The sequence below is a fragment of the Gymnoscopelus braueri genome (genome assembly GCF_963280865.1).
Source record: "Gymnoscopelus braueri genome assembly, chromosome: 20".
Taxonomy (NCBI): Eukaryota; Metazoa; Chordata; class Actinopteri; order Myctophiformes; family Myctophidae; genus Gymnoscopelus; species Gymnoscopelus braueri.
Window position 1 is genome coordinate 39,584,774 of NC_137622.1, and position 14,741 is coordinate 39,599,514.

Genomic DNA, 14,741 nt, shown 5'->3' on the forward strand with positions numbered 1-14,741 from the left:
TAACTTTGTAGAATTTAAGTGGAGAGTGCAAATGTTGCTATTAAATCTACAATTTGTAAATTTACATTTTTTTATATCAAGACTGTATGAATGTATGAGCGAAGCAACGCGCTGTGAGCTTGTAGATCTGCTATTTTTGAATAGCCAACGCAAAAATCTAAAATGACACGGAATGCTTTCCCAGTTTCAATGGGTGAAACATTTTCATGTTAAAGGACCCCCCAAATGAATATGTGTTTGGCCACGGACCCCATCTGAAAATATTTGGTGCCAGGGGTCCCCATAAGAAGGTTTTGCGTGTATTAATACATCCATCCATCCATCTTCAACCGCTTATCCGGAGTCGGGTCGCGGGGGCAACAGTTCCAGCAGAGAGCTCCAGACCTTCCTCTCCTGAGCAACATTAGCAACTTCCTCCTGGGGGATCCCGAGGCGTTCCCAGGCCAGTGTGGAGATGTAATCCGCCCATCTGGTCCTTGGTCTGCCCCGGGGTCTCCTCCCAGTGGGACGTGCAGCGAGGACCTCCCTAGGGAGACGCTCGGGAGGCATCCGTACTAGATGCCCGAACCACCTAAGCTGGCTCCTTTCCAAGCGAAGGAGCAGCGACTCTACTCCGAGTCTCTCCCGGGTGACCGAACTTCTCACCCTATCTCTAAGGGAGATGCCAGCCACCCGTCTGAGAAAACTCATTTCGGCCGCTTGTACCCGCGACCTTATTCTTTCGGTCATGACCCACACTTCATGACCATAGGTGAGAGTAGGAACGAAGATTGCTCGGAAGACCGAGAGCTTTGCCTTCTGGCTCAGCTCTCTTTTCGTCACCACAGTGCGGTACAGCGACTGCAATACCGCTCCTGCTGCTCCGATTCTCCGATTCTCCGGCTGATCTCCTGCTCCGTCCTCCCCTCACTCGTGAACAAGACCCCGAGATACTTAAACTCCTTCACCTGGGGCAAAGCCTCATTCCCTACCCGGACTGCACAATCCACCGGTTTCCTGCTACCGGTAAAATGTATTAATACATTTTCACACTTTTCTTAGGAGTCAGGAAAGGAAACGGGCAACACATTGACTGACCGCTTATTGACGCATTCATGATGATTCATAACGGGAGTGGAAACAAATATAGACGACTCACTTTGTCCTGTGTGTGTTACAACAATATTTATAATAATCTGTACACAATAAAGAAAACAATCATTGTAAAATGTGTCAACTCATCATAATTATCTGTACATAACAATAAAGAAATCATCGCTGTAAAATGAGTCAACATCTATTATATAAAGGCAGAAACATGGAACATCTCAAATTAAATTGATCCCTCCAAGTCTTAAGACTAAGAGTTGTAACTTGCTAAACAGCAAACATTAAGATAGCAGTGTGGACAGGAGATACAGTATGTCTTCAGAGAGCTGCAAGCCACGTTAAAGGAGTAGTTCACCCAAAACAAATTCTATCAATTACACGCCCCATGAAGCATTGAATTCATGGAGATTTTCCTACGCCAATAATTTGATTACCGGCAGAAAGATATGCTAATGTATCCGATAGGAAACTTAAAGGAATCTGTTTTATTTTTACACCCGGTCATCATTTTATTGGCTTATAGGAATGTGACAAAAACCAAAAAAAATCTCCATGAATTCAAGACTTCATGGGGTGCGTAATTGATAGAAAATAAGTCAGTTTTTGTGTGAACTATTCCTTTAAAAACAAGAAAAAAATGGAACCGAGGCAAATTGTTCCCAACTGTGTATCACTCCATCTTTTACTGATTTTTAAGTTTAACCACTAAAACCCTGGCATGCCTTTTCTGGGGGGGGGACATTCGGAAAAAAAAGTTGTCCAAGTACGGTCGTAACTAAGTAGAGTCCGTTTCATTAAGACTCAAGGGTTTAAGTGGTTTAACAGAAAGGTTGGTCTTCGTTCATTCAACACAATGCAAGGCAATCAATACAGCGCTAAATGTAATGGTGGAACAAACACAAAAAAAAAAACTACTGAAATAAAATAAAACAAACGGTACAATGTCACCAAAATATCGTCTCTGTCGCGTGGAAACCTCATTATGTACAAAACTGTTACTTTTCAGGATTCAAATTCAAAAGCATCAAAAGCAGCAGATCCGCAAGCTCAAAACGCGTCGCTTCGCGCCGCGTTTTGAGCTTGTAGATCTGCTACTTTTGATGCTTTTGTGTGACGCTGTAGTATGATCAAGTAGGGCGTTAATTATAACAACAAAAAAAGTTAGAATATGGAGATAAGAGGTTTCTGCGCGACAGCAACGATAATGCTTTGGATGACAGCCAACACAAACCATGACCTCATGTAACATGCTAATTGCTAAGGATTTGAGTGGGGACATTTTCTTAACCCGTTAGGAGGAATGTTCAATTTTATGATTATTTAAAAAATATTAAAAAATAGTGACACATCTACGAGCTCAACCTGTGAGCTTGTAGATCTGTTATTTTCACCACTTTTGTGCGACATTCTCGTGTGATGAAGTAGGGCAATAATTCACGAAAAAGTTGAAATATGGAGGTTTCTTGCCTGACAGCAACGTTTTATACTTCAAATAAAAAAAGAATATTCTTTTTTTGACAGATTTTGCCCAAAATAGGGACACCTATAGGGTTAATGTGGCTAACATAGATTTTTTTTAACAATATAATAACATTGTTAAATTGTGATATAATCAAACATAGCCTACACATCAAACATATCAGTCAGCCTACATTTCACCAAAATAAAATGCATGTGTTTTAATTCAGTCCGACCAGAAGCAGGGATAAAAACTATTCACCCGAATACATTTTTATGGCAGTCAGAACTTTATTTTATTGCACTCTGACTTAAAAGCCCCCCAAAACAAGAACCATAATTGTGCCCATAATATAAACATTTCTCCCCAAAACGTTTTAGCACCAACATCCTGTCGGGTGGAAACCTTGTATGTCCCAAAAAACATTCCTTTTGAATTATCATTATTTTAAAAAACATTGTAAAATTTTGAAAATGCCGAAAAGCTGCTGTTTTCACTGCTTTTGCGATGACTCTTGTAAGACGACGTAACAGCATTAATTTACAAAACAATATGAAATATGGAGATACAAGGTTTTCCGCCCGACGACCGCAAACAAAATTAGGCTTATAATAACCCAAGTGGAACAGACGGCATTCCAGGGAATGAATGACCTCTTTAAGTGGTTAATAACATCACATCTGACGGTAGTCTTGTGGAATTATGGTTATTAAGTAATTAAGGTGATGAAGGTAATTACAGAGGTAATTATTAAGTAATTAAGCCGACTACATTTCCAGTTTCTTTTTTCTCCCGGTGGGAGTGTGAGAAAGGAGTCAACCGAAGTATGACATGAGTAACGTAGCATGAACACTTGATCAGGGGTCTTCAACAGGGGGTCCGGGACCCCTAGGGGGTCCTCAGAGTTACTACAGGCGGTCCGACAAATCTTTGTGTGATAGGATTTTTTTATTTTACCTTAACCACCTGAACCCCTGGCATCCATTTTCTAAGGAGAACTTTAGCCAAAAATAGCAGATCTAGAAGCTCACAACGCCTCGCGCTGCGAGGCGTTGTGAGCTTGTAGATCGGCTATTTTTGGCAAAGAGGCGTAAGAGGTAAAAAATCACACCCAGTGTGAAGTGGGCGGTGTGGTCACAGTGGTCATCACAGTGATGGAAGAAGTGATGGAAGAAACCATAACTTAAAAAAAACACATTTATGGGTTTTTTTAAGTTATGGTCCTATTTATAGGGCTATGCACATGTGTCATGTTTCCCTAGCCAATCACAGTTATGAATAGACTGTGATTGGCCAATCACGGTGCAGGGTTAGGGGGGTACATTTGTGGCCAATCACAGCGCAGGATTTGGTGTGCAAATATCCAAACCTCACATATAGGGGCGGTTTCACCGCCCAAAAAGAGCAGACCACGTAAACAAAAAAATGTTGAATATGAAACACAATTTTATACGATATAGAGGGGGTCCCTGCTTCATCTCTCTCTCAGCTAGGGGGTCCTTGGCCTGAAAACGTTGAAGACCCCTGTTCTAGATGTTAGTTAGACAGAGGCACAGACATTCACAGTAAAAAAAAAAAATCATGATATGGGATGGTGTAACGCCCGAGAATCAAACTCGGTTCTCCAGCGTGGAAAGCCAACATCTTAACCACAATAAACTCTATGCACATCAGGAGCCATATTGGAAAGAAATTGGGCCTCTTCGACCTTCACGGGTCTTACCAATTATACTAATTAAAGATCTGTTCCATTTAGTGTAGCACTGTGGTCAGGGGCGGATTAACCCTTCATGGTGCCCGGTGCTTGGACCCGGTTCGGTAACCCCCGGCACCGTTTTGTCAACCGGGGGGGGGAAGAAACGGACGCTCTAAATTCGCTGTTTTCGTCTTTTTTTTCTTCTTCACGCCGTTTGGTGCCCCCCCAAGGGTTGGTGCCCTGTGCTTCAGCACCTCAAGCCCGTTGGATAAGCCACCACTGACTGTGGTTCTCAAACGTGTTAATTTCAAGGACCCCCATATCTCTGAGAGTGCACAAACGGAACCAAATGGACCCGCAAGAGTTACACACCCATAAGGGACCATTACACTCTCAAAGTTACACACCCGGAAGGGGCCATTTGGAACCCCCTCAAGGAACCATGGGGGTCCCTGGACCACACTTTGAGACCCACTGGTGTAGCAGAGAGTTTCCAGTGAGCTCAACAACATGCACAACATTCAGCACCCTGACTCTGTTTGACCAGAATGGAACAGAGCCTTCATTAGTATCATGGGTAACCTGTGAAGGAAGTGAGGAAGAGGCCCAATTTCTTTCCAATATGGTTGCTGTGCATGGAGCCCACTGGCCGGCTAGGGGAGATATTAGGTCTTTTTGGTCATCAGGCAGAGGCTCAGTCTGAGCCACTACTTCTACAATGGCATCATCAAACTACAAGTGGAGACTTGTAGTTTAACTGATAAATAAATACGATACAATACAACTAACAGAAACAGTTGTGTGTGTTTACAAAACTCACAAACTAACTAAACTGTTAATCATAGAGAAAATGTCTTTGTCAAATTCTTAAAAAAATGTAGAAATTCACCCTTAATTTGCAGCTTTTACTGTTTGCAAGCAATACAAACGCCCCCCCAAAAACTATGCCTATAATGCTGGGAATATTTCGAAAGCGGTAACTTATGTAGAAGTAACATTTCACGATTTCTTCTTTCCAAAGCGCAGTTTTGTATTGTTAGTAGGCGTGTGTTGTTAATATCAGGCTGAGGTCTCATTGCTGTGGGTACCAAGATTATTATAATTTACTTCATTTAAAAACTCGAAAATAAGTTTTGTTTTTTTTAATTGAAAAACAAAACAAAATATTTTTGTTAAATTAAATAACTGGGAAAAAAAGAAAAGGAAAAACACTAGCCCGTTAAGACCTGAGGCCGATTCTACACATTCCTTCTAAATCAGTAGTTCTCACACTTTCATGATTTCTCAAAAAAAAAGTTCTAAAATAGCAGATGTACAAGCTCACAGCGTGCTGTGAACTTGTACATCTGCTATTTTTGAATAGCCAATGTTAAAAATCATAAAATGACGCTTTCCTGGATTTAATGGGTTAAAAAACGAATCATGAAATTTGAAAATGAAAAAGTAAAACTTCTTGTACCACACATTTTAAGACGTGCTTCAAACAGAAACAAGTTGGACCGCACTACCTCTCCAAAGGAATACAATAAAACATAATAAACTTAACATACACACACACACACACAACACGGTTGGAGCACATCTCCTCGCCTGACAGCAGTGGTGTAAAGTAACTAAGTACATTTACTTAAGTACTGTACTTAAGTACAATTTTGAGGTATCTGTACTTTACTTAAGTATTTCCAATTTCCAATACTTTTACTTCTACTCCGCTACATCTCAGAGGCAAATATTGTACTTTTACTCCACTACAATTATTTGAAAACCTTAGTTACTAGTTACTTTTCGGATATAAATTATGATATTATGAAATATACATGAACCACTTTAGCCCTATTTTATACCTAAGCTATTTGAAAATAGCCGATCTACAAGCTCACAACGTGTCGCATCGCGACGCGTTGTGAGCTTGTAGATCTGCTATTTTCAAATATTTTAGTACTTTTACTTTTGGTACTTTAAGTACATTTTGATGCCAATACTTTTGTACTTTTACTCAAGTACATTTTTAATCCCGGACTTTTACTTGTAAAAACAAAGTACTTCTAAATTGCAGTATTGATACTTTTACTTAAGTAAAACTTTTGAGTACTTTTTCCACCACTGCCTGACAGCCAGTCGATTAAAAAGCAAAAAAACGGCCGATCTACAAGCTCACGGCGTGTCGGCGTGTGAGGCGTTGTGAGCTTGTAGGTCTTCCGTTTCTTGCCGCGAGATGTATGAATTATGCAAACAGTATAATAATTTAGGCCTTTAGGCTATCTTTGCAGAACGTTCGGCCTATATAATGACATGCTCCAGATAGTGTTAGTGGCTACAACATGGATGCGTAGGTTAGCTTTATATATCTCTATAACCAATCATGCTATCAACTCAAAGTTGCTGAGCATATATTATATACAGGAGATCCGTGGCTCTCAAAGTGGGGGTCCAGGGACCCCCGGGGGGGGTTACAAAATGGACCCTCAGGGTTGCGTTCCCCGCTCGCCCTAAGATAAAATATTTGTTCTTCTTCACATTTGTCTGTAACTCTGAGAGTGCACAAATGGAACCAAATGGAGAGAGTTAAAGGGATAGTTCATCCCCAAAATGACTTTTTTTTCCCCTATCGATTACCCACCTCATGGAGCCTTGAATTCATTGGAGATTTTTTTTAGTTTTTGTCGCATTCCTGAGCCAATATTTTGATGACCGGCGGCGCCTCCGGTAGGAGACTCAAAGAGTGAACTTTGAGTCTCCTACCGGATACATTAGCATCTTTCCGCCGGTCAGCAAATTATTGGCTTTAGGAATGCGACAAAAACAAAACAAATGTCTACATGAAATCTTTTTTTTTGTGAACTATCCCTTTAAGGGGGGGGGGGTCCCTTGGAATTTAAAAACGTTTGAGAACCACGGCAGTAGAAGAAGGACAATGCATATTGAAACGCTGCACTTGCAATACTTTTGAAACTATGACGCTTCAGAAAAACTTTGCCATCGCAGGATTTAAGGTTTCTAATGTGATGACTAAACAGCTAAAGGAGCACTTCACCCGTTTTCAACCCTATCTTCACATAATTGATCCTCGCTAATGCTCATTAGATGGTGAGCATTAGTGAAGGCCAATAAAATTAAATAGGTTGAAAATGGACAAAGTGTTCCTTTAAGACTAGTTCAGAGCAAAGCGTTGACAAAGACACAAAACCGCTTTAAGCCCGATGTGTACGTCGTCGTTTGACGGTGTTGCGTGCCGATAACAGCCGAACAGATCTGCACGCTCACAACATGTAGCGGACGCAATGCCTTACGAGCTTGTAGATCTAGTATTTCTGCCGCGCTGCGCCGTCAAACGACGGAGCATAAATTAAGCATTAGAACGTCGCCGAGGTAAATGGCAACAGTATGAGTTAACCCCTTATAGACTGTTTTATTAGCAAGTGGAGCAGAGGAAGGTCTTTAGGCAGACTAAAAACATGCAGGCATATATACTCAAACGGACGTCTTGAATTGATCAGTGGTTCTCAACCTTTTCCTGGTATATCAGGGCCCACTTGAACATCTCTATAAAGCGTTCAGGGCTGCCGTGTTAAGTGGTCAGATGGGTGGGCCCATTGGCTTAAAGGTTTCATGACATTCAGTTTTACAACACATTAAAAGTCTTTGTCATGGTCCTTCAAACGTGTATACAAAGTTTTAACTGAACATTCCACTCCAGTTATCCATTGCAGGTGTTTTTCTCTCACATTTCTAAAGCCTTTTCAACTGCAATGAAAAAAGAAATCTTTGCCTGCGGGTGTCGCTGTTGAGGGATTTGCCTGTCAATCATCACCTCTGCTCCGCCCCCCCCCCCCCCCAAAGGAAAGGAAAGGGGAGGGGCGAGGAGGAGAGTGGGCGGGATTAATGGCCTATGACTTCACACTCCAAGGGCCAATCACAGATTACTTTTCAGCCTAATTAATCAGAAGACCCCAGACCACTGAATGTTCAAAGTTCAGTTTTTTTTGGTGTAATTGAGGTCATAAAACCCCCCCAAAAAACATACAAATTTTAAAAAGTGAAAATGAATGTCAGAACCTTTAAAGGACAGCCAATGAGCGAAAACATGTCGAACACATTTGATTAGTGCTCAGTCTCTTCAGAGACCAGCCTGCTTGCAAGCTGGTAAAAAAAACACTCACAAAAAAACTGCAATAGTACTTCTTTCACCACTAATGCTCTGGCGGTGGTGGGTGGGTGGGTGGACTTTATTTCTTCAGCTGGGGGGGCGCGCAGAAGGAGCAGTGGAGCCCCCCCGTCAGGTCCGTGACGGCCCCCTCCTGCACCAGGCCGCTCAGCAGCGCCCTCTCTCTGTCCACGTCGTGCATGGTCTGCTGCAGCATGGCCGACATGGGCTGCCGGTCGTAGTAGTGCAGCGGGGCGCCCTGCCGCGAGAGGTTGTAGCCGAAGCCCGCCAGGCTGACCTCGTCGCACAGCAGGCTGGCCAGGTTCAGCGCCGTCACGCCCAGGGTGGGCACGTTCTGCAAAGGGGGCACACAGTGTGTATAGTCACACCTAGCTCTGATTCATAGCCTAGAGGGAGTTCCCCTTAAGGCAGGGGTGATGCAACTTTGATGATGGAGAGGGCCACTATATTTCCACACTCTCTCCAGAGGGACACGTTGCATTATACTGTTGGGCAGACTCCTCTTATCTCCACATTTTAACTCTTTTCGTAAATTAATGCCGTACTTCGCCATTCTATGTCACACAGAAGTAGCAAAAATAGCCGATCTACAAGCTCAAAACGCATCGCACTGCGACGCGTGTTGAACTTGTAGATCTGCTATTTTCGAATTGTAATCCAGATTTCTTTTGGTTTTCACTATTTTTGAATTTGGAATCCTGAAAAGTAACATTTTTATTTCATTTCAAAAGCATTTAGTTATACTTATGTTAACTTTTTGAACGTAAATACAAATACATTTGACATAAAAAAGACAATAGAATTTTAATACTAGTCATTAAGCTACTAATATAGACTGAAGTTATTAAAGCGGGTCATGTTTGCATGTTTGGAATTGTAACAGCTGAAATCAATAATATATCAGTATTCCGATATTAACCTGCGGGCCACATTAAGTGAAGGTGGGGGCCACATGTGGCCCCCGGGCCGCCAGTTGCCCATGTATGCCTTAAGGCTATAGGACTTTCAAGCCAATGCGCCCGCACCACAGGCTGCGCAGCCTCTCGTCTGCAGTAAAAAATTAAAAATACACTTTCGCTACTCACCAAAACAAAGACGGTTTTATGGAGTTGAAAGCCTACTCTTCTAAGTGGGAACACTCTGAGCCCCCCACCTCACGTCTAAAATACACTTTTTGGCCAAAATGTAAAATATCTCACCGGAAGGAAAACATTTTTTAGTTAATCCGCTGCGCCCTCTACAGTTCTTGTCAATAGAAAAAAAATTACCGGATCTGTAGAGGGCTCAGCGGAGTAACTAAAAAATGTTTTCTTTCCGGTTTGAGGTATTTTATTATCTCTTCTGCACTGTTACTGTATCTGTTATTTTAATTGTATAATTGTGTTTCCTTTAACTGATGTTCTGTGTAAAGCACATTGAATTCCCTTGTTGTTGAAATGTGCTATACAAATAAAACTGATCTGCTATTTCCACTATTCAACTGAGTCTGATGAAGTCTGATATGTAGCCCCCATAGACTGTAAAAAAGAATGGACAAAGCCACGCCATTGGTTTCTACAGACCATAAATGAAGCAGATTGTTCAGGAATTTCAAATCCGCCATCTTTCTGTATCACATCATATCCTGGCAGAATGCAACCAGACCAGTATTGGTTGGGTAGCTTGTCAATCAAGAGCGGAATGAATGCTATTGGTTGTTTAGCTTGTCAATATAATCATCCCGCCCCTCCTAGGGGACCATAATTTACCAAAACACATATCATGATGATTGAAAGGAGACTTTAAACTAGCGACTGGAAGCATATCATATTTATGACAATGTTTATTAAGGTAATAAAATCAAGTCTAAAGTTCGTCAAAAACCCACCCACTTGCATTGAGAGAAATTCTTTCTGACACCAGCAGGGGTAAAACAGCGAAACTACAGGCCATTCATATGAACTGTCACTTGAACTCACTTCCTATATAGACTCAATTTCAGAGGCCAATGCTGGGCCCTTGGTAGCCCCACCCACAGTGCTGTAAAGTACCTGGTCCCAGGTTTGGGTGGAGGATTAGGATTAGGGTTAAACAGTGCTGTAAGGTACCTGGTCCCAGGTTTGGGTGGAGGATTAGGATTAGGGTTAAACAGTGCTGTAACGTACCTGGTCCCAGGTTTGGGTGGAGGATTAGGATTAGGGTTAAACAGTGCTGTAAGGTACCTGGTCCCAGCCCCACAGGCGGGGTTTGGGTGGAGGGAACTGCAGTAGGTCCACTGACGTCTCTCTGATCACCTCTAGGTTCAGGACTCTGATCTTCTTACGGCCCAGCGGGAGTAGATCTGGAACCTTCTGCCAGAAGAACAGCCTGTCCCACAGGGACTGAGAGACAGACAGACAGACAGACAGACAGACAGACAGACAGACAGACAGACAGACAGACAGACCGTAATTTAGTTCATGAATCCATCAGCCACTGTTATCCAAACCTTCTCTTTGGACTAGTGATGTGTCGTTCATGATCGATTCGTTAAAAAGAACTAGTTAATTTGCCGTGAACGAGCTCGTTCACTTTCTGACGCGCGACGTAAAAAAAAAACGCTCCCGCGATGGTGTTTTACACACATTATAAAACACACATTAACCACTTTAGCCCTATTTTATACCTAGGCTATTTGAAAATAGCAGATCTACAAGCTCACAACGCGTCGCGATGCGACACGTTGTGAGCTTGTAGATCTGCTATTTTCAAATATGTTAGTACTTTTACTTTTGGTACTTTAAGTATATTTTGATGCCAATACTTTTGTGATTCTACTCGAGTAAATTTTGAATACTAGAAAATAGCGCTACTGAACGAGAACGTGAACGAATCATTTGAACGAATCATTGCCGTGAACGCGAACGAAATCGTTCGTTCACTGAAATGAACCTTTTTTTTCCCACCACTACTTTGGACTGCTTCAGAACATCTGACAGTCTACTACACCTACAGTACTTAGCAGGTCACACAATGGACCATTGACATGCATCCAGCCAGGGTCATTCCTATGGCTAAAGGAAAACAATAAACCATTTGTCATAAAACAAAGGCTTACTCTACTCCCTAGCAGCTGTGACCTGCGACCTGTACTAAATAACCCATTCATTTCCGATTTTTATTGTATATTTATATATATATATATAAAACGCTTTGCCTGCCACTGACGAGATATGTGTTTTCACGGGTTTCCCACCAGGTGGCGCTGTTCGCTAGCCTATGAGTGATGCTCTCACTGCCAGATGACGACAGACCCGGAATTGACGTCATTTCTAAAATAAACCTCTTGTTCACTTCCTGTGTATTTCCTGTGGGGAAAGGGCTTTATCTCCGTTCCTGTTTGTTTGTTGACAAAAACAAGCCACATTCAACAGGCCACAACTAGGCAACAGATTACTACGACCATTTTTTTTTAAATTTCGAGACTCCCGAGACCCCCGTGCGCGTAATGAGGCGATCGCCGCGAGGACGGCGATCAAGGAAAATATTCCATGATTTTTCAAAGGTCTGTAAAATCGCTCGTTTTTCGCTGGCAGCGGTGTCACACTATTAAGCTATTGCTCTGGCAGTTAAAGAGTTAACTGTTGTTATTGTAAAGCACTTTGTAACCTGTTTTTGAAGGGTGCTATATAAATAAAGTATTATATTATAATTATAATATTATTATCATTGTTACTCCTTGCAGTCCGGTCCTTTACAGCATCGAACACAGAGAGCGATTTAGGCCCTGCTCTCAGCTCTCAAGTTTTAGCAGAACAAACGGTGGATCACTAGGACGGAACAACTGTAAATGACGACTTGAGCGTTCATACAAATGACAGTGACAGAGCTGGGAGCTGTGTGCAGTCTACAGTACCAAGCCCCGTCCTGTGTGAATCTGGCTTCACAACAGAGCCTGCGTTTAACCCATTAAGACCTGAGGCGATTCTTAAAAATTGTCTAAATCCTAACAGTTTAAAAAATATATATAGAAAAAATAAATAGCAGATCTACAAGCTCATAGCGCGGCACATAGCGCTATGAGCTTGTAGATCTGCTATTTTTGAATAGCCAAAGAAACCTAAAGTGACACAGATGCGTTTCAGGTCTTGATGGGTTAATACCCAGCATGTCACTGGAGCCAAGATAATTGCATGGAGTGTGTGTGAGCGCTATGCAATTATTAGTATTATTACAGAGTAAAGACGAGAGCGCGCGCGCGCACACACACACACACACACACACACACACACACACACACACACACACACACACACACACACACACACACACACACACACACACACACACACACACACACACACACACACACACACACACACACACACACACACACACAGGTTTGTATTACTATACTTGTGAGGACATAAACATTTTAGGACGACAATTTTATGATTGCCCCTCTTACAAAAAAACAAACAAACCTAGGGCCGGAAAATAGCAGATCTCCAAGCGTCGTGAGCTTGTAGATCAGCTATTTTTCGGTGCATGACACTGGCACGCCGCATCTATGTATAAACCAGGTTTTACTCTAATTCCATCCCCTAAACCTAACCTCTCAATGTCTAGTCCTAATCCTAACCCCAACCCTGAATCCTTTTCTAATTGTAAACGTCTATTTCTTATATTTTACTTTACGGTCAGCAGTGGTGGAAAAAGTACTCAAATGTTTTACTTAAGTAAAAGTATCAATACTGCACTGTAGAAGTACTCTGTTACAAGTAAAAGTCCGGAATTCTAAATTTACTTGAGTAAAAGTACAGAAGTACTGGAATCAAAATGTACTTAAAGTACCAAAAGTAAAAGTACAAAAATGTTTGAAAATAGCCGATCTACAAGCTCACAACGCGTCGCAAAGCGACGCGTTGTGAGCTTGTAGATCTGCTATTTTCAAATAGCCTATGTATAAAATAGGGCTAAAGTGGTTAATGTATGTTTCGTAATATCATAATTTATATCTGAAAAGTAACTAGTAACTAAAGTTTTCAAGTAATTGTGGTGGAGTAAAAGTACAATATTTGCCTCTGAGATGTAGTGGAGTAGAAGTAAAAGTATTGGAAATTGGAAATACTCAAGTAAAGTACAAATACCTCAAAATTGTACTTAAGTACAGTACTTGAGTAAATGTACTTAGTTACTTTCCACCACTGCACACCTGTCCATAAACACACACACACGCACACGCACACGCACACAGAGAGAGAGCTGTACTACTCACCACAGCGTGTCTGTTGATGATGGCAGAGATCCAGCTGAGATCCACGGCTTTGTAGACCACGGCTACAAACAGAGCGTGGGGGTCCGTGTCGGGCCAATGGTGGGGCGTGCCCTCTGGGTAACTCATCCTGATGCTGGTCCTGTTCCCCACGTCCACACTGAACTCCCCGAGAGGACCGCTGTTTAACCTGGAGAACATGACAAGGAGAGGACCACTGTTTAACCTGGAGAACATGACAAGCAGAGGACCACTGTTTAACCTGGAGAACATGACAAGAAGAGGACCGCTGTTTAACCTGGAGAACATGACAAGCAGAGGACCGCTGTTTAACCTGGAGAACATGACAAGAAGAGGACCACTGTTTAACCTGGAGAACATGACAAGAAGAGGACCACTGTTTAACCTGGAGAACATGACAAGCAGAGGACCACTGTTTAACCTGGAGAACATGACAAGGAGAGGACCACTGTTTAACCTGGAGAACATGAGAAGGAGAGGACCACTGTTTAACCTGGAGAACATGACAAGCAGAGGACCACTGTTTAACCTGGAGAACATGAGAAGGAGAGGACCACTGTTTAACCTGGAGAACATGACAAGAAGAGGACCACTGTTTAACTTGGAGAACATGAGAAGGAGAGGACCACTGTTTAACCTGGAGAACATGACAAGAAGAGGACCACTGTTTAACCTGGAGAACATGAGAAGGAGAGGACCGCTGTTTAACCTGGAGAACATGAGAAGGAGAGGACCACTGTTTAACCTGGAGAACATGAGAAGGAGAGGACCACTGTTTAACCTGGAGAACATGACAAGAAGAGGACCACTGTTTAACCTGGAGAACATGACAAGGAGAGGACCACTGTTTAACCTGGAGAACATGACAAGGAGAGGACCACTGTTTAACCTGGAGAACATGACAAGAAGAGGACCACTGTTTAACCTGGAGAACATGACAAGGAGAGGACCACTGTTTAACCTGGAGAACATGAGAAGGAGAGGACCACTGTTTAACCTGGAGAACATGACAAGAAGAGGACCGCTGTTTAACCTGGAGAACATGACAAGAAGAGGACCACTGTTTAACCTGGAGAAC

At 42.3% G+C, this 14,741-nt stretch overlaps 3 protein-coding genes across 5 annotated transcripts in view; 1 reads left to right on the forward strand and 2 right to left on the reverse strand.

Moving 5' to 3' along the window:
• polr1a (RNA polymerase I subunit A) overlaps positions 1-14,741 on the reverse strand; it is a 445,779-nt gene that overhangs the window by 303,530 nt on the left and 127,508 nt on the right. The gene's annotated exons all lie outside the window — the stretch shown is intronic.
• slbp (stem-loop histone mRNA binding protein) overlaps positions 1-14,741 on the forward strand; it is a 234,777-nt gene that overhangs the window by 183,613 nt on the left and 36,423 nt on the right. The window lies entirely within an intron of this gene.
• The window catches only part of st3gal5 (ST3 beta-galactoside alpha-2,3-sialyltransferase 5), a 56,349-nt gene continuing 42,766 nt past the window's right edge, over positions 1,159-14,741 (reverse strand). For both annotated transcript variants that reach the window (XM_080415319.1, XM_080415320.1), the window contains exons 6-8: positions 13,646-13,832; positions 10,611-10,769; positions 1,159-8,743 (exon numbers count right to left, since the gene is read on the reverse strand). In XM_080415319.1, coding sequence (XP_080271445.1) covers positions 8,471-8,743; positions 10,611-10,769; positions 13,646-13,832 — 619 coding nt within the window. In that variant the 3' untranslated portion in view covers positions 1,159-8,470. The remainder of the gene's footprint in view (positions 8,744-10,610; positions 10,770-13,645; positions 13,833-14,741) is intronic.